At 41.3% G+C, this 26,856-nt stretch overlaps 1 protein-coding gene across 4 annotated transcripts; it reads left to right on the top strand.

Annotated features, from left to right (window-relative positions):
* The first annotated feature begins 391 nt into the window (after nt 1-391).
* efemp1 (EGF containing fibulin extracellular matrix protein 1) lies at nt 392-26,856 on the top strand. 4 transcript variants are annotated; one of them, XM_052613783.1, is made up of 11 exons: nt 392-536; nt 1,007-1,094; nt 1,235-1,280; nt 1,417-1,704; nt 6,397-6,519; nt 7,178-7,297; nt 8,336-8,455; nt 9,775-9,894; nt 10,510-10,633; nt 10,760-10,952; nt 25,858-26,856. In XM_052613783.1, the coding sequence occupies exons 2-11, from the start codon at nt 1,014-1,016 to the stop codon at nt 26,017-26,019; spliced, it is 1,377 nt and encodes a 458-aa protein (XP_052469743.1). In that variant the 5' UTR covers nt 392-536; nt 1,007-1,013; the 3' UTR covers nt 26,020-26,856. The 4 variants fall into 4 exon arrangements, with proteins under 4 accessions (XP_052469743.1, XP_052469742.1, XP_052469744.1 ...); XM_052613782.1 differs by having other exon boundaries at nt 1,232-1,280; XM_052613784.1 differs by lacking the exon at nt 392-536 and having other exon boundaries at nt 1,016-1,094; nt 1,232-1,270.

The raw sequence follows: 26,856 nt of genomic DNA, 5'->3' as shown, positions 1-26,856 counted from the left end.
TCGATCACTTTGTCCAATAATAATATTAATAACGTTATATTTATAAAGCATCTTGCCTACAGCTCAGAGTCACTTTACAATAAAGGGAATACATAACAACAACAAAAAACTTTTAGTAGGGAATTGAATACGGAAACTGAGGAAATGCTATGAAGTGAGTGTTCCAGAAGTATACAGTATAGGCCTACTGCTCAGATAGAGGGCATTTACGACTAATGCATTAAAACTGTAAAACAGTATGGACAATATGACACTGACATTAAACCCTGGCTTATTAGAATAGAAGCACAATGCCTGGCATCAGTGAGTTTATTAAGGAACCTGTGGGGGGAGCCACATCCTGCCCTTCCCAGAGCCCACCAAACAAACACATCAAACTCATGCAGCGGGAAACAACCTGTTCACCGCTCCCACATTCCTGCAGCGATGATGGCGTCATGAAGTGTTCCTCAAACATCACTGACATTCCCATACTCACATCAAACCCTCACCATCCACAGGACTGAGCTCCAAACTCCTGACTCTTCTTACAGCAGGTGAGACGGGTTTTATAGTATGTTGTCTAGTATATCATACTCTACAGTGCATGAATCTTAAGTATTATATGAGTTGTGATATTCATTTTATTTTGCACAAACATTGTGTTTTAGAACATAATTTAATAGAAGTAAGTGTTATTAAATCATGAAATCATGAAACAGACCCTGTGCAATAACAGATCACATGTTGTTTTTTCTGTGTTACTGTGTATTAATGTAAAGTATTTAACTTTAGGCTGCTGGTTTTAATTAAACACATTGTTCTAAGTGTTTGATGGCTGCTTGTAATAGCTTTTTAAATAGATGCATTTTCTGTAGCACTAAAAGACATTTCTAGAGAGGTATGCGAACTGCATGAGCTCTGACTGGAGTTGAGCCAATGAAAGCAGATTAAAATGTTCTCACAAGTACAGCAGTGATGTAACTTCAGGTGTTATGTTGTTGTTTTGATTTGTTAACCCATGCAGAACCATCATGATGTTGGAAATCTACCTGGTAATGACAATTGCTGCCAGTGCTGTTTCTCAAGAGGCAGAAGAGACTGTATCATATACGGCAAGTGTATTTACAGTACATAATAAATATAAATAACACATATTAATGAGTATAGAATTTTGTTATTGCAGCTCATATATATTTTAATTTGTCAGATAAAATGCTCTTATACAGTGATTTATTTGTTTTCCTCACAGCAGTGCACAGAAGGCTATGAATATGATCCCATTAAAGAGGTATGCAAAGGTAATAAAATAATGTGGTTGATACAATATTCTCTCTCTGGCCTTTTATGGTCAACAGTTGTCTTTTGCCTATTTTAATGTCTCTGAAAAATGATTCTAAAGCCTAATGCCAGTTTTCTCTCCATGTTCATGAACAGATATTGATGAGTGTGCCCTTGTCTCTGATGCCTGCAAAGGAGGCATGAAGTGCATAAATCACTATGGCGGCTACCTCTGCCTCCCTCAGAATGCCCAGATTTTTGTCACTAATGGAGATGAATCATCCCAGCCCATAGACACCATTCCCCAAACCCCCCTTAACCCGCTGAACCCCACTAACCCACAGACCCCCCAAACTCGCACCCAGTCAAACCATAGAGGAGTAGCAGCTGGAGCCGCACAGTGCTTGCTGGGTTTTACACTGGATGAGCAAAACTACTGCCAAGGTAAGCCATTGTTCTTAACACAACAGCAGTATATGTGGGAGCATTAGTCTCACTTGTGGGCTGGGTAGGAGAACTCTTTTTTTTTCTTCAATGATTGATTTTCTGCAAACAATGCAGTTTTTTTGCAAAATTTTCTGATTTAGTTTGAAATGGTTCAAAATTTTTTTTTTTTTTTAAATACTTTGAGTCAGATAACAGGAAATCCATAAAATAAAATTATAATTCCAGTAAAGGCAAATTTATATAAATAGAGTTTATATATGCAAATTAATATTCAGGGCCCTGCAGAGACATTTTGGGTGGCATGTACTCAGTTGAAAAAAGGGCAGCCCTCTTATTTATATATATTTTTTACTAACTTGTCACAGTGTCACCAGACTCCTCCGCCACTCACTTGTTCCGTTCACAATCACCCGCACATCCACCTCTTCAGCAGCCTCATCAACTCCTGTATAAAATAACACACTTCTTGAACCTGCCTACTTACCTCCTGTGATTACCTCTAGCATTGCCCCTGTCCCCAATGTCCTCTATTGTGTGTCTACTCTTCCAAGTCTTCATCCCTGAGAATTGTCTGTACTCCAGCTAATTCACATGCAAAGACAGTAAACCTCTTCATTCTCCAGTATTGCATTGGTCCAATATTACTTTATTACTTACCCATTGCTACTCACCCATTTTCTCTGTTAATAAAATCACTGTGTCTATAGCCTGCTAAGTCTGTCTCTGAGTCTGGTATTTCCATAACAGAAGACCAGAACAAACACAGCAGCATGAGTTCCACGGACCAATTTCAGGATATTGTGGATTCGCTGTGATTGGCCTTCGCATCCACAAGAACATTGATCACCACACCAGTCACTCCTACAGCAACTGTTTGTGTAGTCAGTCCTATGGCCAACCTGGTGCTCTACTTCGGTTTGGAAGAAGGCTGCAACAGATTTTTTTCTCTACAATTCTCACTGGCCCTCAAGATGCAGCTGCACCAATTTCCCACTGAGAAATCCAAGATCTCCTTTGTCATCTCTCTTATTAGGGCAAGTGCTCCAGTGCACGGAAACCATTTGGAACAAGGATGGCCCAGTCACCCAGCCATTCAGCAGCTTTGTAGCTTATTTCCGAGAAGTGTTTGGAAGACCACTTAGTGAATCATGAGTGAGTGAGCAATTGTATCACTTAAAACAAGTAAAAATGTAATTTTGCACTCTGGCAGCCGCTGGTGGGTAGAATGAGTGCTCACTCCTCAACCCAAGTTGCTGCTGCATTTCTCTGCCTACAATGATTCCATCAGTCTCTAGTGCTTCCTTCAACTCTCCATCCGTGTGTATGGAAGACCAACAGGGCCAACAGTCCTCCTCCTATAAACAGCCAAAGAATGCCAGCTCTCCAGAACCAGGTACAGAGCCCATGGTTGTGGACAATGCTCATTTATCCTCTGCTTAGCGGCAACGGTGGCTGGTCCAGGGTCTTTGTATGTTCTGCAGAGTATGATAGCATATCATCTCTGTTTGCCCTATCCGTCCTCCTTAACCTGTGGTGAGTTTCATCCATACTCTTAATTCTCATGCATCTCCACTCATCACTGAGGTCACCCTTACTGCTCGTGATATCTTTATTTCAGTACTCTCCCTCCTCAACTCTGGATCAGCTGGCAGCTTTATCTCGGGGGAGCTCTGCCATCAACTCCAGCTCAAAAGAAGTCCAGTCTGTAACAGGAAGACTGCTCAGCTTCTGTCATGTGTGTTTCCATGTGGGACCCATCAAGCTCCGGCTTAGCCAACTCCAACAAGGATCCCTGGATTTCCACGTTACGGAGCGACTCACCATTTGCATCATCCCAGGACATTCCCAGGGCATTCATGGTAAATTAAACACAACCCAGTGCAATCCTGGAAAACAGGAGAAGTCCTGAAGTGGTGCGAAGGCTGTTACCCTGATCATTGTCTGGTCTTCTAGTTCATGGAAGGACCACTTACCTTCTGTGATTCTCTCATGCGATTACTGCCAGCATTTCCCCTGTGTCTCCAATGTTCTCCATTGCATGTCTACTCTTCTGAGTCTTCATCCCGGTAAAGTGTGTGAACTCCAAAAGCCTCTTCATGCTCCATTAAATCTCTTAATTCTCTAGTATTTCATTGCTCCATTAATACTTATCCATTCCTACTCATTAATTCTCTCAGTTAATAAATCCCTGTGTGTATTTTCCGCTAATCCTGTCCCTGAGTCTGGTATTTCCATAACAAAACTGTAGATAATCATTAAAGGGATACTCAATCGGCAAATGGAAATTTTGCCATTATTCACTTACCCCCATGTCGTTCTAAAACTGTACAAGCTCTGTTCATCTTCAGAACACAATTTAAGATATTTTTGGATAAAAACTGGCAGGCTTGTCCCATAGACTGCCAAATAAATAACAGTGTCAAGGGTTCAGGAAAGTGTCAAAAACATGGTCAGAATAGTCCATCTGCCACCAGTGTAAATGCATCTCAAATAAATTCCACCGAAGATACAGCTTCTCTGCCCCCTCTGCAGTGAAAATATTTTCTTGTTATTATTTCATGTGATAGATAACAGCCATATAGTGTATTATTATTATAATTATGCCCTTGTAAAGGTAAAAAAATAAAAAATAAATACTGTGAAATGCCTAACCAGTTATGAAACTGCCTTGCACAACTGAGGACAAAAGCAGTAGAGAGCCTGCTGTAGAAGGGAGGTCAAGACTATAAAACCTCATAAACATGTGGAAGACCATCCCACAGCTTCACAGATCTCCTGGAGGGGCACCCCCAAGAAGTAAAGCTTTTGAAGCTGTCACACTTCTAGTAGAATGAGCCCTTAATGCTAGAGCCATGCCTCATAAGCACTAGATATCTCTTTCACAATATATTTGCTAATGTTTTCTTTAGAGGCTATCGACCCCTTCTTGGGGGTCCTGAAACATACCAGTGACATGTCAGTTTACCTCCACTGAGATGTTTGAATATATAAGTATCAAGAGCCCTGACAGGGCACAGTAAATAAATGCCTCTCTTGGCCTGTAAAATCAGAGATGGTGATTTTGAATTGTCCATGGTTTAGGACCAGATCAACCCCATCGACAGAACCTAGGGACTTTACCATTACTGTTAGGCATTATCCTACAAGTGCTACAAAGGAACAGAGTTATCAAATGGTGTCTCCCCAAAAACCCATTGCATAACAGGGCTTCAAAAAGGACCACCACATAGACCTTAAGAATGGAAGTGGATAGACCCACAGAGAAACAGTTCTGAATGAACTCTAGTACTGAAGCCACTAGGCAGGTAACTGGGTCCAATTCCCTGCACCATGAGGTGAAAACCATCTTCTTGGAGGGAGTATGATTCCCTCATGGCAGGAGCTCTAGCTTTTAAGATGGTTCAGGAGCTGATCCCTCTTAGGGGCCAGACCCACAAATGTGAGGAGATCTACTTCCACCCGGCTGTAATTTTAATTAATTTCAACATCTTGGAGTTTCCACAGAAAGGAAAGGGAAGTGTCTGTCATTGGCATCTTGCAGTGACACAAGCCCCCAGCACAGGTCCCTGGGATAGAGACTTTCTTCCTCATCACCAAGGAACCAAGGCAACCGTGCATCACATTTATCATTTTTATTATTGTGCATGGTTCACAATGAAAGGGATGGTACAAACTTTTGAACCTGTATCTTCTCAGAGTATGGTTTAACCAACGTAGATTTATCATGGGATGCAACACTTCCATCTTTCTTTGTAATAATGAAATACCAACTGTAGAAAACAGAATCACTAGCAGAAGAAGGGATTGAACTTCCTGTTCCATTATCCAAGCTTGCTTGGGGGCCACCATTGACAACATTACATCACATTTTGATTGTCTAGAATCAAACTGGATTCTGTATCCCCTTTTCTATTGTATGCAGGACCCACTGAGACATATTTGGCAGAAGTTTTCAGGCTGCCAAAAATGTCTTTCGAGGCTGACGTCTGGTGTATCTTGGGAACTGATCTTGATGCCCTGAAAGAGATTGCTGCTGCCTGTATGAGTAGCTGTATGTAGATGGCTGGTTGCTGCCCCCTGGCAGGAGCCAAAGTGTCTCTTCATGCACACAAGTACTGACATGGAGCAGCCGATGACTCAGGATGTCTCCTTGGTGGGCCAGAGATACAAGTCGGTGGCCTGACGGCAGTCATAACTAGCTTTTGTGCCAAACTTACCTTTTCTCCTGCTGGTCTTTTGATGTTTAGCTTAGTCACAACCTCCACCAGCTCCTCATAAGCAGGGGATATAGGTGGTGAGTCCTCCATATCTCCATATCTATATAGAGAGAGAGCCGAGAAGTGCCAAAGCCATGCTCCATCTGTGACCCCCACTATCGGAGCTGCCATAATGGACTTGCTTCTGGACCAGGTCTCAATCATTGATTCATTATGCAGTGACAAGAAACCTAAAACGTACTTTCCATCCAGTAAATCTGGTTTAATCCAGCAGTCTGTAGCTGCACTTTGTGCTTTGGGTTCTATGTGGAATGATTACCAATTGAATGTTCCGCTTTTCATGTTAACTATTTTCATGATACTTGTCAGTGACCCATTCCCCTTAACTACGTTTGAATTTCTGGCTTTAATAAAATACAATTTAATGTTATGATGTGCACTGATCAGACTGTGTGATTGTGTGTTTGGGCAGATGTAGATGAATGCTCTAAAGGCCTACACACATGCAATGCAGACCAGCTCTGCTATAACACCAGAGGCTCCTACACCTGTCAGTGTCATCCTGGATACCAGAAACATGGAGAACAGTGTGTGGGTGAGTTCACACTGCAATCTACTCATCAAAGCGTAAATATATACAATACATACAATCCTATAATAAGAATATATATTCATTCTGGTAAGTACTGGTTAGTACTGTTTTGGGCTGTTCTAGGAAACAAAACGTATCTGGTTAAACTTGTCAGCCGGTGTGCTCTTTCTGGTCAATATTGTTGCTGGTTAAACTGGAGGTATTTTGAACTGGTCTAGGGGGAACTTTATTTGGGAGGGGGCACTTTCAGTTACTTTTCTAATGTCTTCTGTAAAACAATATTACACTTATATTTCATGTAAATAATATGCTAATAATATCCTAATACTGATAATTGGTTTTAATTCACAATATTCTCAGTGTTGCACTGAAATTAAATTAGTATAATTTTTTTCTTAAATAATAGACACATTTGCTGGAAATATTATTAACCCATAATTAGTGTTGGGTAACAATAGTGCTTAGGGGAAGTCATGTCTTAGTGGTTAGAGCATTTGACTCCTAACCCTAAGGTTGTGGGTTTGAGAATTCCCCTTCAGACTTGGTCTAAAAAGAAAATAATATTCATCTATGGAAAAAAAAGTTTTTCTATCACCCTGTAAATGTGTTAAGAATTCTAAGTAAGTTTATTCAAACACTGTGTCTGTAAACCTCTTTACAGATAGAAATGAGTGTATGCTATCACACTACTGCATGCACAGTTGTGTGAACACTGCTGGCTCTTATTACTGTGAGTGTAAAGATGGCTACCAGCTCGCCAGCAACAACCACAGCTGTGTAGGTGAGTCAAAGACCTTACCTGCCTTCCTGTCTGCACAGCTTTGGACAAATGTGTGTGTTCAATGGGATTCAAGATGACCTGCAATAGCTCTATAAACTTCTGTTTTGTATTTGCTCTCACCCTCTGGTGGTCAAGGCCTTTACTTAGCAACATAGTCTGTATTTTAATGCACAACCCTTTCTTTTTTAAGTAGCACATTACATTGAGCCAATTAATTCAAAAATTGCAAGGTGCTGAAGGGGATTGTCTGAGTTAATCCGAAAAATATTAAAACATTAAATAGCAGTCTGTGTTTTTAAGTGTTATGTTGACAGAAGATTCATTATTATGCAACATACAGGAATCTTCTTATATATTAGAGTAGTACTCATAACCGTTTTACTCTTATTATAACTCTTAATACCATAAAGTGAAATACATGTCAGTATGATAAAAGGGCAAGAAAGCATAGCTTATATTACCATGTTTAACAGTTCTGCCAAGAATTTGATTTCAAATATTTAACACAGGAATTTAAAAGATTTCATAGGGGGGACAAGAGTAAGAGAAGCTTCAAATTAAAGGTGTATCTGTTAGCACAACATATTTCAAAAGGACAGACACCCTTTGGAATCAATCCTAGGGTTTAGTGCCCACCCTCTGTGTTGATTTAAGGGGGATTTTCAAAGGTTTAATTTGCAACTCCATATTGTTCAGCTGTTTTGAGGATACTAAGGAATGTGAAACATTAGCCTGATATCTAACCTCTAAATCAAAGCTTGAAGATCTTTACCAATAAATTATGTTCGTTGATCAACCACATCAGGAATTCTTCAGTGATGAAAGGTTACAAAGGTTTTTTTGTGACCTTTTTTTGTTAGAGAAGAAATATGTGAACTAACTGTCCAAATAAATTGTTACTACTAACCAACTAAATTAACCAACTTAACTATTGTTACAAAGCAATAGTACACTTGGAATTGTGCTGAATATAACTATAAGTAAATTACCTGTATAACTATATTCAGTAACTGTGTATGCATTTGGCTTTTGTTTTAGATGTGAATGAGTGTGATCTGACTCAGCCGTGCCAACATCAGTGTTTCAACCTCCTGGGCTCATATATCTGTCAGTGTGATCGGGGTTATGAACTTACATCAGATACGGTCTCTTGTGTGGGTAAGTGCTAATGCTGGATGTCCCTGTGTTTGGTTTGAGTGCACTTTCTGCTTTCCAGGTTGTATTAGTTTGTGCACGCTTCTAGCAGTGAAACAGGCTCAGTGCTTAAGACATGGAAATGAGAGCTGACAAAAGTGGGGCAAAAACTTTGAAAATTATTTATTTCCAAAATTTGATTGATTTATTAATTGAAATTTATTTCAGTTAGAAATAAAGATGAGTGAACACCAGAGTTTTAAATCATCAGTCCCCAAGAGTAAAGTCAAGTCAAGTGTGCTTTATTGTTCATTCTTCCACATGTACAGCACATACATACAGAGAATTTAAATAGCATTACTCTCAGACCCTTGGTGCATACAGATATCACTTACAGTGGAGCATAAAAATACAGATAGATACAGATTAAATATAAAATACAACTATACAAATAAGGGCATGAAAAAATAAATAAATAAAGGGTGGGGGAGCAAAAGAGGAGAGAGGGGGTTCAGAGTTCAGTGGTGCCTGGGGCAAAAGAGGGGAGGGGGTGGGGCAATGTCGGGAGGGAGTTCAGCTCGACAGCCTGATGAATGAAGCTGTCCTTGAGTCTGTTGGTGCTGGCCTGGAGACTCCTGTGTGATGGGTGAAGAAACTGTGTGACGGTGTGTGGGATCACTGGCGATGCAGAGGGCTCTGGTGGTGAGACGGGTTCCGTAAATGTCCTGGAGGGAGTGTAGAGAGACACCAATGATCTTCTCAGCTGCTCTCACAATACGTTGAAGAGTCTTCCGATAGGATGCGTTGCAGGCGCCATACCACACAGTAATGCAGCTCGTTAGAATGCTCTCCATGGTGCCTCTGTAGAAGGTGCACATGATGGGGGCTGGGGCTCTGGCTCTTCTCAGTTTGCTGTGTTTTCTAGGCCAAGAGGGTGCAATGACTCAATACAAACATGGAAAAACAGTCCTTATTGTGATTAGACAGATACTAACAGAAAGAGCATATTCATTACTTGACTTGTGACTCATTTTATATGTATGCGATATGGTGATATTAGGTGTTTGAATTAGCACTTCAGATTACCGGTACTCATTCACTCTTCAACTTTAGCTCAAACATGCCAAACATCGATCACACTGAAATGTTTTTGCATTTTGTGAAGTTTCATCTCAAATTCAAGTGTTTGAGGTCAAAATTTTGTTTGGATAGCCCTAAAAGTAATTGTTTATCATTAGATGAATTGTTTTCAGCCTGGCTTTAGACAAAGATAATTTGTCTTTACTCTGTGCAGTTTAAATGTCACTGTTTGTTGAGTTTGGGTTGTTCTGCTGTGTGTCTAGACATAGATGAGTGCGCATTCTCCAGCTACATGTGCCAGTATGTGTGTATTAACAGCCCCGGTGGATATTCCTGCATCTGCCCAGAGGGATATCAGCTGCAGAGAACAAGAATGTGTCAAGGTATCGGCCTCCTCCTTCATAAAATATAACACTCATCATTGCCTGGCCTCCTTTCTATCAGTCCACACCCAGATATTTCACATCAGAGCAAGACTGGCCAGGAATTCCTAACCACATGCTAATGGAAACAATGCAGTGCTCACATGATTTACACTTTATTTTAAGTTTTCCTTGTTGCAGTTTAATTATACATTTAAGCACTGAGTTTAATTAATTAACAACATGTTCTTACTATAGGGTTAGGGTTTGGTTTAGGGTTAGTTACATTTAATTATGCATGATTTACCATTATTACTAGAGTACATGTAACATGTAACAAGAACACTAAAAATAAAGTGTTACCTCAGAAAGGCTGTTTATCTTTTCTAAACAGAAGGAAAGCTATTCAGATGAAGCTTATGTTGTGTATATTGGCATTTGAATTTCCAGTAACAGTATTACTTTTGTAATTCAATGTACTTCTGACTAAAATGGGATATTCAACATGAAACGATTTTGTGTGTATTTTTGCCTGGAGCATGGAGCAAGTTGTTTGGCCTGTTGGAAGGCCTGTATTTTCATATATACAGTAGATATGCCAAATTGCTAATCACACTCTTTTCTCTGATATCATAGACATCAATGAGTGTGACACAGTCCATGAGTGCAGGGAAGATGAGATGTGCTGGAACTATTATGGAGGTCATCGCTGTTACCCTCAGAACCCGTGTCTGGAGCCTTACGTGCTGACATCAGAAAAGTAAGTCGATCTGTGTTTATATCTTAGTACTAGACCTAGAGATGAAGATCACAGAAATTGACCAGAGACACTTAAGCATGGAAAAAAAATTAAGAGTAATAGTAATATTATTGCTTTCATTCCTAGTCGGTGTTCTTGCCAGTCTGCGGGTGCGTGTCGAGGCCTGCCGCAGTCTATTGTTTACAAATATATGAGCATTCATTCAGAGCGCACCGTACCAGCAGATATCTTTCAGATTCAAGCCACAAACATCTTCCCCAGTGCACACTACACCTTCAGGATTAAAGCTGGAAATGATGGAGGAGAGTTCTTCCTTAGGGTGAGTAACAAGCCTTTTATTTGTGTATTTCTCAAACTGTCAAAATGAAGCAATTTCATTTGATATCTCTTTGACAAATCATGTTTTTGGCAATGGCCAACATGTTTAAAATGGTGGCTTATTATTATTATTTTATGGTTTTGAATTACAAAGAGAACATGGTGGTAATTGTTAGTCAAGTCTTATGTTCACAAATTAGATAATTCTTTATCTCTTCTCACATTCAGTTTTAATAAAGCTTCTTGTTAGGCAAGGTAAGACCTGATTTGTGTAGCAGATTGCACAAATGCAGGTAATTTAGTTTTCTTTCCCCAGTATCACATCATCAAATATAAATGTCTTGATCATGCTGAATGTAAAAATTTATCTGTGTCAGTTGCTGACACATTAGGCAAGAAATTAGACATTAGATAAGAAATTAGCTCCTCCCTGATTGTTTTCCCAACATTGTGGTAATATAAGGGAGCCTGTCATTTTATATACAAAACAAGACAATGATACATCTTTCATATTGTTGTAAAGGAGTAAAAATTAAATGAGCAATAAATAATGAATTGAAAAGTACTTACAGGTCTTTGTCCACTGATTTCTTTGGGATTTTTTCATTGAGTGAGGATAAATTAATCTTATGAATACCCAATGAAATGCACATTTCACAAAGTACATAAAATAATGATCTGCTGGCTTACACTCATCTAGTCAATGCAAACTGCTGTTGTTGTTTTGTTTTAATTGTAGATGTTTTGTTTTCACAGTCAAACATTAAATGTGCAGTTAACAAATCAGACACTATCAAGGATTACTAAGTCAGGGAATTTAGAAAGCTATAGTTTGATCAGGGCTGGAGGTAAACTTGTAGAAAAGTGGATCTCAAATGCCAATGTTGCCCAGCCCTGATCTTTCCTAGCTACTGTACAACTGATCAGCCACAACATTAATGGGTGAAGTGAATAACATTGAATGTATTATCACATGGTTACATTTACATTTAGTCATTTAGCAGACATTTTTATCCAAAGCAGCTTACAAATGAGGACAATGGAAGCAATCAAAGTCAACAAAAGAGCAATGATACACAAGCAGGGGCGGGTCTACGTGGTGGCCAGGGCACCGGCCCCCCCTGAAATTCGATTGGCCACCCCAGGTGCCCCCCCTATAAGATGTCTTGTGATTGGTGAAGTTCGCGATTCAAAGAAGTGCAGCGTCTTCAGAGAAACAACGCTCGTCGCGATATTGGACTTAATTAATTAATTCTTGACCTGGGTCTTCAGTCTGTGATTAACTCACCTCGTGTCTGACAAGTCTTCGGGTTCAAATCATTCCTTAATCAAAAATGTGCTTTATTACTGCATTTGTTTATAAGTAACTTATTCAAGTTAATAATAATAATAAAATCAATAGGATATACGTAATACACTGTAGAATTTCGCTTTTTTTTTTTTTGGCCACTGGCGGCCACCCCATTAGGAGGCAGTGCCCCAGCATGGCCCCCCCACTGAAAATGCTCTAGACACGCCCCTGTACACAAGTGCTATAACAAGTCTCAGCTAGCTTAGACACAGAACACGTAGCAAGGGCTTTTAAATAGTATAATAAATAAAAAGAAAACAGAATAGGGCAAGCTAGTGTTAGAGGTCTTTTTTGTTGCTTTTGTTAATTGTGTAATAAATGAAAAGAAAACAGATAGAATACAAAAAATATTAGAAAGCTAGTTATTTATTTATTTTTAATAATAGAATTAGAACAGTGAGTGAGTGAGTCAGTGATTAGGAGGCAGTGCCCCAGCATGGCCCCCCCACTGAAAATGCTCTAGACACGCCCCTGTACACAAGTGCTATAACAAGTCTCAGCTAGCTTAGACACAGAACACGTAGCAAGGGCTTTTAAATAGTATAATAAATGAAAAGAAAACAGAATAGAGCAAGCTAGTGTTAGAGGTCTTTTTTGTTGCTTTTGTTAATTGTGTAATAAATGAAAAGAAAACAGATAGAATACAAAAAATATTAGAAAGCTAATTATTTATTTATTTTTAATAATAGAATTAGAACAGTGAGTGAGTGAGTCAGTGATTGTAAATTAGAGGGTCATATAAAGATGGAAGATATTTGTTTAAAGCTGATTCTTGAAGATGGCTGAGGACTCAGCTGCTCGTATTGAGTTGGGCAGGTCATTCCACCAGGATGGAACATTTAATTTAAAAGTCTGTAAAAGTGACTTTGTGCTTCTTTGGGTTGGTACAATCAAGCAAGTAACACTTGCAGAACGCAAGCTTCTAAAGGTCACATAAGTCTGAAGTAATGAATTTAGGTAAAGGGGTGCAGAGCCAGTGGTGGTTTTGTAGGCAAACATCAAAGCCTTGAAATTTATGTGCGCAGCTATTGGTAGCCAGTGCAAACTGATAAACAGAAGTGTGAGGTGCATTCTTTTCGGCTCCTTAAAAAAATATTTTTGCTACCGCGTTGTGGATTAATTGTAAAAGTTTGAACTGGCTGGAAGAGCTGCCAAGAGAGCATTGTAATACTCCAGTCTGGGCAGAACAAGAACTTGAAAAAGGAGTTGTGCAGCATGTTCCGAAATTAAGGGCCTGATCTTCTTGATGTTGAATAAAGCAAATCTGCAAGACCGGATAGTTTTAGCAATGTGGTCTGAGAAAGTTAGCTGTTCATCAATCATATTCTGTTTTTGAAGGAGTTATGTTTGATGTGCCTAACTGGATGGTGAAATTGTGATGAAATTGTGATGAAACAATGCGTTTGCTGGAAACCCAAGCAGTTTTGTCTTGGCAAGGTTGAGTTGAAGGTGATGGTTCTTCATCCAGCAAGAAATGTCTGTTAGACAAACTGAGATGCGAGTAGCTACCGTTGGATCATCCGGATGGAATGAGAGGTAGAGTTGAGTGTCATCAGCATAGCAGTGGTATGAAAAGCCATGTTTTTGAATGACAGAACCTAATGATGCCATGTAGACAGAGAAGAGAAGTGGTCCAAGAACTGAGCCCTGAGGCACCCCAGTAGTTAGATGTTGCAACTTGGACACTTCACGTCTCCAAGATACTTTGAAGGACCTATATGATAGGTAAGACTCAAACCAATGGAGTTTGGTTCCTGAGATGCCCTTTGCCAGTAGGGTTGACAGGAGGATCTGGTGGTTTGCAGCGGACAGATCAAGCAAGGTAAGTATTGAAGATTTGGATTCCGCTTTTGCCAGTCTTAGGGCTTCAACAACTGAGAGCATGGCAGTCTCAGTTGAATGTCCACTTCTGAAGTCAAATTGGTTGCTGTCAATGAGGTTGTTCTGTGTGAGAAAGGCAGAGACTTGGTTGAACACAGCTCGTTCAAGTGTTTTTGCAATGAAAAGAAGAAGGGAAACTGGTCTGTAGTTCTACTAGGGGAGTACCATCCTCAGGAAATGTTAAGACCACCACATCTATTTCATCAAAAAAGTTACCTACCTGTGTTTAAGAGGGTAGGTAACAGTAACTGAACGAGATTCAAAGGAGCTGTTGATATCCAAAGGCATGGTAAAGGAGTAAATTTCCAATCATTAGAGATAAGCAGACCAGTACCTCAACTTCTTCCAGTCAAACGGGGGGATTGGAAGAATGAGAAATTATTAGAGAGTGGTGTAGCAGTGTCCTCTGGTTTGATCCAAGTCTCTGTCAGGGTCATGAGATTTAGCTTTGAATAACTAATAATAGAAGTAATGAAATCAGCTTTGTTTACCTTGCCGTTGTCCCTGCCCAGTGGAGTCACACAGTAGAGTCAATGGTCTTTACACTCTTCGTTCTTCACACGAGGAGGGCTTCACTGGAGGGCTGCTGCGACTGCTCCCATGCTATACTAACCTTTTTTATACCCGTCAGACAAACCAGAAATTGAATTCAGCTGAACACACTTTACTGTTTATGACAACAAAGGTGAATCACTCAGTACAGGTGTACTACAAGTAACAAAACAAAATGGTGTTCTGGGTTGAAATTCAGCCATCCAGTGGTGAACCAAGGGAATCTCAGGCAGAACATTACAAATGTATATTGATCACTCCTCTCTAGAGCTGTAGTCAAGTCCGGCTTTGTGAGTCCAAGTCAAGTCCAAGTCCAGGACTAGTCGAGACCGAGTCAAGACCGAGTCCAAAGAGGTTCGAGTCCAAGTCAAGTCCAAGTCCAAAAGTTTCGAGTCCAAGTCCAAGACCGAGTCCAAATGAAAGAAAAAAGGGTCCTCTTCAAGACCACATATTTAACTACTGATAATGTTTGTGATGCGAGAGAAAGCATATCTCCTATTCTAAGAAAATCATTTTACATTATTATTTGTAATGATCACAAAGCATGTGCAAAGTAACAACTCTGTAGGACAGGGGTCTCCAAACTACATCCTGGATGGCCAATGTCCTGAAAAGTTTAGCTCCAACTGGCCTTAAAACACCTGGAAGATTAGTGTGTCTAGTAAGAGCTTGATTAGGTTCAAGTGTGTATAATTAGGGTTAAAGCTAACAGGGGCGTTAAACAAGATCGTGGGCCCTATGCATAGGCAGTCCTGATGGGCCCCCATGGCCCCCACCCATGAAAATATCCAGGTAAAAAATATATATTTCAGATTCATACTTTTCAAGGGCCCTCTCTTCCTTTGGGGCCTTGCTAACGAGTACTGGTTTTACCCCCAGTCCGACCCTGGGAGCTAAACTTGGATAAACAAACAAAGTTTGGAACTGTAAGGTCAAATAAATTTTATGTACTTTATTTTTTGTTGACATTATATCTGTGGTCAAAAATGTATATGACTATGCCTAATTGGCACAGTGCACAGACACACGCAAAGCTCGGGATATGACAAATGCGCGCAGCAAAGCTAGAATGGATACGTTTGGCTCTACTGGACATGCGCACATAAATAGAGCGAAATTTTGTCAGACTGTGCTAGTGCTTGCATAGACTAGTCGAGCTCTGTCGGAAACAATCGACTACTCCAGCATGCATTAACCATAATGCATACAAAGTGTTTGCAAGTACGACGTGAACTTTAGAATTACAATATTGCGTGGAGCTGTTACTATATGACCTTATCTATGTTGCATGTAAAAATAAAATATGTAATGTAATAATTAGGGTTGTGCCTGAAGCTGAATACCTTATTCGGAATGGCACGGATTATGGCTTAAAAAACGAATAACGGACAAGGAATAATTCTGCCTGAATACTCGGCTGAAGCTGACACAGTCTGGTGTTTGCTTGATAACAGGTGAGCCAGGGCATCAGCGCCAGAAGTGAATGAATGTAAACTTTATGAGTGAAAAGATCGCAAATCAAACACCGCATTGTTGTCGCCTCTCTGTGCATCTCTCAGAAATCAGAGCGTTGCAGGAGTAATTTGACCTATAATAATACATCATAGCTACACGTTATATTATTTGTATATATTTAAAAGGCAAATATTGAAAGCTTAGGCTACCATGATACGAATGAATGGAATAAGCACAGCGCGCTCACCAATCAAACAGCCGCGCTGCGCGTCTCAGTCTCTCGAAAACCAAATCAGTTCTCTCAAGAGTAGGCTAATGATCAGCTTATATACGGATACATTGTCTACTTGTCCTACATGTTTGCATATTTACCTTTTGCTGGTTTGCGCGGAACACACACATCTGTTTAGTGAAGTTCATTAACATTAAGGCTTGCTCAAAGTGTTCTGCGTAATGAGAATGTGTGCATTGAATGGATTCAGTCGTGTTCAAATGATCACTATGACACGTTTGTCATGACATCTCTCTGCTTGCATGATAAATATTATTTTAGAAATTAATAATTATTTTAGTTTAACACGACGTACTTTTTCAGTGATAACTACGAAAAAATATATAAAAAGTCATTACAGTCTTATCAAGTATAACTGTACGATGTTGTATCCGAATGCAGATAGGAAACATTTTGTGATTGTTACAGATACAAATACTGGCTGTTACATGAAAATGTAAATATGTAATGTCATAATTATAAAGTTTTTAAAATTTACATTTGTAATTGTTGCATAAGGCTATACATTAATACGCGTTTATTGATAAAAAAAAGGCTATCTAGGTGTAGACGTAAATAAAACACAATCTAACAAGTAGAAAATTAAATTAGAAACATCTAAACTTTTCAGGTCGCAGTAAGTGCCCCGCTGGTCATGCACATCCTTTCCCGGAACAATACTGAAAGCTAAGGCAAGATGGAGAAACAGATGATCATAGTTGTACAAGGATAGCCATTTTGGAAATGAATCTATTAGCAGAGCTACTGCAAGTGATTTTAAGTGCTGGAATTCCATTTATTCTTTGCTGAAACTTCTGCGTCATCATGGATGATGGTTGGTTGCCCAGCAACAGCAGACGCCACTGGAGCGCAAGCGCAGATTACAGAGTGCTTTGGAAATAAAGAGAGCGGCGCTCCTAGCGTTTTCCACACGTTTTCAGTCGCGACATCATGCAAATGTGGTTTTGTTTTGAAGGAGAAATTTTTTATTTTATTTTTTTGCTGGACTCGGTCGAGACCAACTAGAAGACTTGGCGAGTCCAATGGGCAAGTCCGAGACAAGTCCGAGTGCAAATTCAACGAGTCCGAGACAAGTCCGAGACGACAGAAAAATGTCTCGAGTCCGGACTCGAGTCCAAGACCGGACTCGAGTACTACAGCCCTACTCCTCTCTTCATTCTCTGCTAATGTCTCCATTGTTAAAAAGACATACTATGACAACAAAATTAACTATTCACCTAACTCTTGCATGATTTTTAAAACATTTTCCTCCCTCCTTTGTCCTCCTCATCCCTCTGCTCCATCAACTCTAACAGCTGCACAATTTGCCACACCACAAACTGTCAAACACATCTTACCTGCAAACACTCTGTTTTTATTCTTCTCTCCACTGTCTGAGGCAGGAGTCTATAAACTCATCCTTTCCAATCATCCTACTACTTGTCAGATTGATCCTATTCCATTTCATCTCCTTCAAGCCATTTCCCCAGCCATTGTACCTGCACTCACTCACATCATTAACACGTTCCTTCACACTGGTGTTTTTCCCTCAACATTTAAACAGGCTCGTATAACCCCATTTCTTAAGAAACCCACTCTTAACCCAATTCTTTCATTGCAAAAAAACTTGAACAAGTTGTGTTCAATCAAGTCTCTACATTTCTCACACAGAGTAACCTCCTGGAGAGCAACCAATCTGGCTTCAGAAGTAGATATTCGACTGAGACTGCCATGCTCTCAGTTGTTGAAGCCCTAAGACTGGCAAAAGCAGCCGATGGATGGCGACCAAATCTTCTATACTTATCTTGCTGGATCTGTCCGCTACTTTTGATATGGTGACCCATCAGCTTCTCCGGTCAACCCAATTGGAAAATGGCATCTCAGGAATCGCACTACAGTGGTTTGAGTCTTACCTCTCAGATAGATCCTTCAATGTATCCTGGAGAGGTGAGATGTCCAAGTCACAAAATCTAGATACTGGGGTACTTCAGTGCTCATTTCTTGGACCACTTCTCTTCTCTGTCTACATGGCATCACTAGGTTCTGTCATCCAGAAACATGGCTTTTCATATCACTGCTATACTGATGACACTTAACTCTACCACTCATTCCATCCTGATTATCCAAAGATAGCTGCTCACATCTCAACATGTCTAACAGACATTTCTTTTTGGATGACAGCCCATCACCTTCAACTCAACTTTGCCAAGACATAACTTATTGTGGTTTCAACAAACCCATCACTTTTTTTAAAATGTCACCATCCAATTAGGCTAATCAACCATAACTCCTTCAAAAAAAAGCTATATACCATGGAGATGTGATTGAACTGCCTGGTTCTGCAGATTTGCTTTATACAACATTAGGAAGATCAGGCCTTTTCTTTAAGAACATGCTACACAACTACTTGTTCAAGGTCTTGTTCTATCCATACTGGACTATTGCTGTGCTCTCTTGCCAGGTTTTCCAGCCACTTCTATTAAACCTCTACAATTAATCTAAAATACTGCTGCAAGATGAATCTTTAATGAGGCAAAAAGAACACACATCACACCTCTGTTCATCAATTTGCACTGTCACCAGTATCTGCTCGCATAAAGTTCAAGGCATTAATGTTTGCCTACAAAACGACCATTTTTTCTGCACCCCTTTACCTAAATTCATTACTTCAGAGTTATGCCATTATTGCATTCTGCAAGTGAATGACGCATTATTGTGCCATCTCAAAGATACACAAAATCACTTTCACTTACTTTTTCATTAACTGTTTCCTCCTGGTGGAGTGACCTGCCCAACTCAATCCGAGTCCTTAGCCATCTATAAGAAATGACAAAAAAAAACATCTGTTCCATCTTTATTTGGCCCTCTAACTCTACCACTTTCTATTCTATTTTAATTGTACTTTATCTATTTATCTCTATTTTTTTAAACTAGCTTTCTATATTTTCATTCTATCTACTTGTTTTTCTTTGTGTATGTGTGTGCGTGTGTGTGTATGACCCTGGACCACAAAACCAGTCTTAAGTCGCTGGGGTATATTTTTAGCAATAGCCAAAAAACATTGTATGGGTCAAAATTATCGATTTTTTTATGCCAAAAATCATAAGGATATTAAGTAAAGATCATGTTCAATGAAGATATTTTGTAAATTTCCTACTGTAAATATATCAAAACCTTACCTTAAATGGCTTCCACAGTCACCAGATCTCAATCCAATAGAGCTCCTTAGGAATGTGGTAGAATGGGAGATTTGCATCATAGATGTGCAGCCAACAAATCTGCAGCATCTGCGTAATGCTATCATGTCAACATGGACCAAAATCTCTGAGGAATGTATCCAACACCTTGTTGAGTCTAGGCTATGAAGAATTAAGGCAGATCTGAAGGCAAAAGGGGGTCCAACACCTTGCTACATGTACTGCGTAGGCTAACCGAGACTTAAATTTGTGCTTACATATTGTTGCCCTTTTGTTAGTTTGGATTGCTTCTATTGTCAAGTCAAGTCAAGTCACCTTTATTTATATAGCGCTTTAAAGCAAATACATTGCGTCTAACATTCATTAGGAAAACAGTGTGTCAATAATGCAAAATGATAGTTAAAGGCAGTTCATCACTGAATTCAGTGATGTCATCTCTGTTCAGTTAAACAGTGTCTGTGCATTTATTTGCAATCAAGTTAACGGTATCGCTGTAGATGAAGTGACCCCAACTAAGCAAGCCAGAGGCGACGGCAGCAAGGAACCAAAACTCCATCGGTGACAGAATGGAGAAAAAAACCCTGGGAGAAACTAGGCTCAGTTGGGGGGCCAATTCTCCTCTGACCAGACGAAACCAGTAGTTCAATTCCAGGCTGCAGCAAAGTCAGATTGTGCAGAAGAAACATCTGTTTCCTGTGGTCTTGTCCTGGTGGTCCTCTGAGACAAGGTCTTTACAGGGGATATGTATCTGGGGCTGTAGTTGTCCTGGTCTCCGCTGTCTTTCAGGGCAGTAGAGGTCGTTTCTAGGTGCTGATCCACCATCTGGTCTGGATACGTAATGGATCCGGGTGTCACGCTGTCTAGTTTCTGTTTCCCTGGGTGTCCACCAGTGTGCTCACTTCCCCTATTGCACTTCACCGTAGGCACTAGAATTCCTCTAGTTTGCTCCTGTCTTCACAGTAATTGGACTCCTGTTAATTGCACCAGGTGCAGTCACTTCATTGTCATTAGCCTACCTATAAATTCCAGTCTTTCCCTGTTGTTTGTATGGAGTCCTTACCCTTCGTGCATCAGCATTCTCGTCCCCCGAGGTTCTTCCTGTCTGCTCGTCCTCTGAGTTCCCTTTCCTGTCCCTTTTCCTTTGTTTGTTTATTTTGGACTGTCTTTTTGGTTTTGACCTTGGCTGTGTTGGACAACGAATTGGATTACCCTTTAGTGAATAAATACCTGCAATTGGATCTGTCTATCTCCCTGTGTCTCTCTGGTGCACGATCATCACAGAAAGACTCCATCAAAGAGATCAAGTGGTATGTCCTTTCATGTCTCCTCCCCAGCCAGTATGGTGGAACGGAGGGCGAAATACATTAAGTTAGCCACCTTCCGCCAAGAGGGCAATGATGTGGGTGCCATGGCACTGGTGTTCTGGTCCCTGGCCGAGGGCATGGGGTACAATAATGCGGCCCTTAAGGAATATTTTAATACTGGACTGGATGACCCGGTTCCTCAGAAGGAACTGGATCAATTGGACACATTTGAGTTCTGGGAGTTTGTGTGCTACTTGCAGCATCGGCTTCCGTGGGATTCCCCAGCCACTCCTGTCTCTTCTGGTAGGATGGCTGCCAGCCCAGCGTCACAGCCCAAGGTGGTCATCAGTCCAGCACCACTGCACAAGATGGCCGCCAGCCCAGCGTCACAGCACAAGGTGGTCGTCAGTCCAGCGCCACTGCCCAAGATGTCCGCCAGCCCAGCACCACTGCCCAAGATGGCCACCAGCCCAGCGTCACAGCCGAGCGGCAACCTCCCGCTCTCTCTCGTGAGGCCAATAAGGAAGTGACTAAAACTGCAGTTCATCAACTTGCCGCTTGAGGCTGGCTGCAAAAGGGAGTCAGTCCCATAGACTCCCCATGTTAAAATGGCCAACTTTACAGCAGAAAAAAAGATGTTTACAGCCTGGTTCAAAAAATTATTTTGGTCTATATTGCTAATTTTGCCCTTCATGACAACTGTGAGGGGGGTGAATTTTTTTTAAACTCATCCGTTTAAATTATATTAAGACTTAAAGTTCTGCATAATTAAGGGCGTGGCCACTTGAGTGACAGGTGGATTGCCGCTGCTGACAATGCCATCGCACTAGGTGGGCATGGCTTCAGCAATCAGCTCCCGCCTTTTTGCCCATTTTCGATTATCCGGGAGAGTCGCGCGGTGACGCGCTGCCAAGATGGCGACGGCCCGCTCTACACACTTTAGGCTTCAAAACCGCTAATGAGAAGTCTATGGGTGACGTCACGGACACCACGTCCATATTTTTTTACAGTCTATGGTCACAGCACAAGGTGGCCGCCAGCCCAGCACCAGTGTCCAAGATGGCCGCCGGCCCAGTGCCACTGTCCAAGGTGGCTGCCGGTCCAGAGTTATGGCACAAGATGGCTGCTTATCCTTCGCCTCTGTACCGGATGACAGCCTCAACTGACCTTCCAGAGTCAGGGTTAGTTCCTGTTGACCTTCCAGAGTCAAGTCAGATGCCCGTTGACCTCCCAGAGTTGAGTCAGGTTCCAGTTGACCCTCCAGAGTCAAGTCAGGTGCTCGCGGACCCTCCAGAGTCAGGGTTAGTCACCGTTGACCTTCCAGAGTCAAGGTTAGTCAGCGTCGACCTTCCAGAGTCAGGGTTGGTCACCATTGACCTTACAGAATCAGAGCTAGTCACCATTGACCTTCCTGAGTCAGGAATAGTCACCATTGACCCTCCAGAGTCAGGGCTAGTCACTATTGACCTTCCAGAGTCAGGGCTTGTCACCGTTGACCTTCCAGAGTCGGGACTAGTTACCATTGACCTTCCAGAGTCAAGTCAGGTCACTGGTGATCTTCAAGGACAGAGTCAAGTCACTGGTGATCTTCAAGGACAGAGTCAAGTCACTGGTGATCTTCAAGGACAGAGTCAAGTCATCGGGGTTCTTCACGGGAGAATTCAAGTCACCAGTGATATTGATGAACAAAGGCAAGTCACCATTGATCTTGATGAACAAATACAAGTCACCAATGATCTTCATGAACAAATACAAGTCACCAATGATCTTCATGAACAAATGCAAGTCACCAATAATCTTCATGAGCAGAGTCAAGTAACCATTGATCTTCTGGAATCCTGTATAAACCCCATGGGATTACCAGAGTCTCGTCACTTCTCTGTGGAACTGCCAGAGCCTCTCCACGTCTCTGCTGAACTACCAGAGTCTCTTCTCGCCTCTGCGTAACTTCCAGAGGCTCGTCACGTCTCAGTCGAACTCTCTGAGCACCCGAATGATCCTATTGTGGCCACGGAGGCTACCCTTAACATGTTCATGTTCTATGTTTCAGACTTTCCCAACCAGACTTGTCCTCCTGTTTGTCCAGCCACACGGATGTGGTGGTCTTCCGCACCGCCCTGGGGGTCTTCAGTCCTGACCACATGGTTGTGGTGGTCTTCTGCTCCGCCCTGGGGGTCTCCGGTCTTGACCACACGGACGTAGTGGTCTTCTGCGCCACCCTGGGGGGCTTTCGTCCCGACCACACGGTTGTGGTGGTCTTCTGCTCCACCCTGGGGGCCTTCTGCCTCAACCACAAGGATGTGGTGGTCTTCTGTTCCGCCCTTGGGGGTGTCTGGTTCGACCACACGGACGTGGTGGTCTTCTGTTCCGCCCTGGGGGGCTTCTGCCCTGACCACATGGTTGTGGGGGTCTTCTGCTCCGCCCTGGGGGGTGTCCGTCCTGACCACACGGTTGTGGTGGTCTTCTGCTCCCCCCTGGGGGGCGTCTGGTTCAGACACACGGATGTGGTGGTCTTCTGCTCCGCCTTAGGGGGCGTCTGGTTCGGACGCACGGATGTGGTGGTCTTCTGCTCCGCCCTGGGGGGGGGGGGTCTGCTTCGGCCGCATGGATGTGGTGGTCTTCTGCTCCGCCCTGGTGGGCTTCACGTGATGTCCTTCTTGGACTTGTGTTTTTGTGTTGTTTTTTTTTGTTGTTTTTGTCTGTCTTCTTCCTATGGACCTGGCCCTCTGTCCCTCCCCCTGATCCTCCGCCGGTCCACCTCCCTCCTGGACTCCTTGTTCTGTGTAGCACTTCTCTTGTCTCTGTTTCCCCATTTTTCCTGGTCATCTTGTCTCTTTTTTCCCATTCTACCTGGTCCTCTTGTCTCTGTTTTCCCCATCTTACCTGGCCCTCCGTCCCTCCCCCTGGTCCTTCGCTGCTCCACCTCCCTCCTGGTCTCTTTGTGTTTGGTTTTCCCTTGGGTTTGGATGGAGCATCTGGCAGCTGCTCCGTGGAGGAGGGGGTAATGTCACGCTGTCTAGTCTCTGTTTCCCTGGGTGTCCACCAGTGGGCTCACTTCCCCTTAGGCACTTCACTGTAGGCACTAGAATTCCTCTAGTCTGGTTCTGTCTTCACAGTAATTGCACTCCTGTTAATTGCACCAAGTGCAGTCAATTTATTGTCATTAGCCTCCCTATAAATACCAGTCTTTCCCTGTTGTTTGTATGGAGTCCTTACCCTTCGTGTATCAGCATTCTCATCCCCCGAGATTCTTCCTGTCTGCTCGTCCTCCGAGTCTGCTCGTTTTCCGAGTTCCCTTTCCTGTCTCTTTTCCTTTGTTTGTTTATTTTGGACTGTCTTTTTGGTTTTGACCTTGGCTGTGTTTGACAACGAATTGGATTACCCTTTAGTGAATAAATACCTGCAATTGGATCTCTCTATCTCCCTGTGTCTCTCTGGTGCACGATCGTCACACCGGGTGACTGCAGTGACCCTCTGATCTGGATACAGATTGGATCTGGTGGCTACGGTGACCTCGGAATAAGAGAGAAACAGACAAATATTAGCGTAGATGCCATTCTTCTAATGATGTAGCAAGTACATAGGGTGTTATGGGAAGTGTCCCTGGTTCCGATTTACCTAATTAATGCAGCCTAAAAATCCTTTAACGGATTTTGGATATTATATTTGAGCATATTAGTATGTTATGTGTAAGCCAGGTTAAAGAGATGGGTCTTCAATCTAGATTTAAACTGCAAGAGTGTGTCTGCCTCCCGAACAATGTTAGGTAGGTTATTCCAGAGTTTAGGCCCCAAATAGGAAAAGGATATGCTGCCCGCAGTTGATTTTGATAATCTAGGTCTTATCAAATTGCGGGCTTTGAGAACGTAGCGGACGTAGAGGATTATAATAGAAAATGAGCTCTTTCAAATACTGAGGTACAAAACCATTCAGGGCTTTATAAGTAATAAGCAATATTTTAAAATCTATACAATGTTTGATAGGGAGCCAGTGCAGTGTTGACAGGACCGGGCTAATATGGTCATACTTCCTGGTAGAAGTTCCTACTAGAAGTAGTTCATAAAGTCATTACTGCTGTGGTGTTAGGAAATGTCAACAGTTGTTGAGGATTTATTTTTCGTTAATTTAGCCACTGTATTGAATAAATACCTTGTTTTCTTCTAAAAGAAAAGAAAGATAATCGAATCTAGAAGTTTTTAATGCTTTTCTGTAGGATAAGTTACTTTCCCACCAAGCAATACGAAATACCTCTAGTTTTGTTTTCCTCCAGCTGCGCTCCATTTTTCGGGCTGCTCTCTTTAGGGTGCGAGTATGCTCATTATACCATAAAGTGCTAAAAAAGAGAGAGTCCATAGTTTCTGTTACATCATCAAGTTGTTCTGAGGTTTTGGAAATGCTAAGGAATTTGGATAAATCAGGAAGATAACTTAAAAAGCAGTCTTTTGTGGTAGAAGTGATGTTTCTTCCATACTTGTAACAAGAAGTAGAATTTTATTGGCTATATGTATAATTATATAATTATATAATTTTTGGCTATATGAAGTTTGAACAAAACTAAATAATGATCTGAGACATCATCACTTGGCTGCATAATTTCAACACTATCAACATCAATTCCATGTGACAGTATTAAATCTAGAGTATGATTTCGACAAATTGATTTCGATTTGTCCTCATTTGCAAGTCGCTTTGGTTATTTGGAGCTACTGTATAATGGTGTGTTGCAAATATGCACCACACAATTCCATGTGACATGGATTTAAGTGTGCTCAACCACTACCTCATGTCTGCATGCAAATAATGTAGATTTTGATTAAAATCACCATCATTGAGGAAATTTGATGATTTTTGGGGGATATCTCTGATTTCCATGTATTTGTCGTTCATTGCATTAGCGGTTCAGCAGCATTGGTGCGATGCTGGTCTTGACAAAGTCCCTGGAGGGCCCTCAGGAGCTGATCGTTGATCTGGAGATGATCACTCAACACACAGTGATGAACTATCGCTCAAGCTCTTTACTAAGGCTCACCATCATCGTGGGACCCTACCCCTTCTAACACTACTGCTGCTTCACACATTTATACACATCCAGAGTGCTTGCATTAAAGTTACACGCAGCAACGGTGAGATGTTATGAATTGCTGACTGTTCTAATGTGTCTTTGTCTTACAGTCATAAAAAAATTATCTGAATCTGGGCTCCAGACTGCCACTAAAATGGTTGCCAATGTGACAAAAAAAAAAAAACATTTTATGTTAGTAATTTAAAATCTAAAAACTTTATTGGTTTTGTCATATTTCCTCTTCGTCGGAGTCGCAGGGTAGATGGTGTAGAGAGGATATTTAGTGTGATGGATCTCTTTGATCAACCACTGAAAAGTATTCAACAACAGAGTAGAATGGATGCCTTTGAATGAATTTCTTCTGTATATGAAGGATGGGTGATTGTTTGTCACACACAAGTACAGCACATTTACCAAAAGCATAATCTTATAATGAGTTTATTCACATTTGCAAGTACTGCTTGCTTTCAGAGTTTGTCAGTCAAAAAACTGGGGACAGTTTATACTGTAGGTTTGAGAACAAACATCTCAAATGGTTAGACAGCCTCAGAGTCATGAACTGATGTGGTGGGAATAACACGACTGGTGCCATTCTTCAATATAAAATGACACAATTTTCTATTACTAAACTATAACCATTTCTAAAAATGACCAGTAATGTTCTGTAACAGTTTTATATCAAATGTAAATTGGGAATCTTTTTAATCAGAAATTTTCAACAAAAAGTCATTTAAACCACATCACAGGAAAACCCACAGTTGGCACCTTTTTGTTCCATTGTAATCTTTTTCTCTCTCTCTCTCTCTCTCTCTCTCTGTTTTTTTTTTTTTTT

The sequence above is a fragment of the Carassius gibelio genome, chromosome A13 (genome assembly GCF_023724105.1).
Source record: "Carassius gibelio isolate Cgi1373 ecotype wild population from Czech Republic chromosome A13, carGib1.2-hapl.c, whole genome shotgun sequence".
Lineage (NCBI taxonomy): Eukaryota > Metazoa > Chordata > Actinopteri > Cypriniformes > Cyprinidae > Carassius > Carassius gibelio.
Note: the sequence above shows the minus strand (reverse complement) of the source record. Positions and strands in the feature narration are given on the sequence as shown.